Source organism: Triticum aestivum, unplaced genomic scaffold (assembly GCF_018294505.1).
Source record: "Triticum aestivum cultivar Chinese Spring unplaced genomic scaffold, IWGSC CS RefSeq v2.1 scaffold289302, whole genome shotgun sequence".
NCBI classification, from domain to species: Eukaryota; Viridiplantae; Streptophyta; class Magnoliopsida; order Poales; family Poaceae; genus Triticum; species Triticum aestivum.
In genome coordinates, this window is record NW_025252586.1 from 1 (window position 1) to 847 (window position 847).

Sequence of the window (847 nt, forward strand, 5' to 3'; positions counted from 1 at the left end):
AGAACCTATGACATTATCATCAGTCCCTGTATCATCAAGTTCATGCATAAAATCAACCAACTCGTCAAGATTACATGGGCTTTCTCCAAGAGAAATTTCAATCTTCCTTTTTACAGCAGGTCTTTCCTCCCCACCGGAAGAGATTGTTGCATTTGGACTAGGTTCCTCTGAGTTCCTATCAACCAAAATGTCAGTACCCTCCTTCCTTGCATTTAAACGTGTGCCTGATACTGTCACGCTTATAAGTGGCCGGGGATTGGAAGAGGAACTTGCAGCAACATCATTTGGATTATTTTTCCGCTTCTAAAAAAATAGCATAAATAATATCAGTTAGTAAATAGTGGTGTTGGCGCATAATAGTAAAAAAAAGGTATACGTATATATATTACCTGTTGCAACCAAGGTGGCGGGGCATTGTTATCCAAGTGGTAACCTCTTAAGATGTCCCTCCAATGATTCACTGTCGGCATTTCTCTCGCCTCAATAGCTGCAAGATATTCCTCTTGCCGTTCAGCAGACACCCTCTTTACTACGACAAGATCCCCTTCCAAAATCTTGCGAGAAAAAATATGTTTCTTCCCATTATTCACATATTTGGCAAGCCTTTCTTCATAGGAATATAGTGAGGCTGTTTCGGATTCGAGTGCAATAAATGCCACCAGTGTGCATAAGCAACACTAATGTCATCTATTATATATAAACTGCGCAATGGAGTATATGGTACTTGCTGATCCAATTTGAATTGTCGAGCCACCCGGTCGGGGTGATACGGCTCAACAATGCACAAGTCGTCATCATAATCGGACCTTCTCCACGGTAGCATCCCTCGATGGATGGAAATGGTGAA

General features: G+C 41.7%; 1 protein-coding gene across 1 annotated transcript; it reads right to left on the bottom strand.

The window, feature by feature from the left end:
• Nucleotides 1–12: 12 nt before the first annotated feature.
• LOC123177438 (uncharacterized) lies at nt 13–580 on the bottom strand (the record flags this gene model as incomplete). Its single annotated transcript, XM_044591182.1, has 2 exons — nt 390–580; nt 13–303 (listed from the first exon to the last, which is right to left on the bottom strand). Coding segments are annotated over exons 1-2 (372 nt in total), but the record flags the coding sequence as incomplete, so codon positions are not given.
• Nucleotides 581–847: the final 267 nt, after the last annotated feature.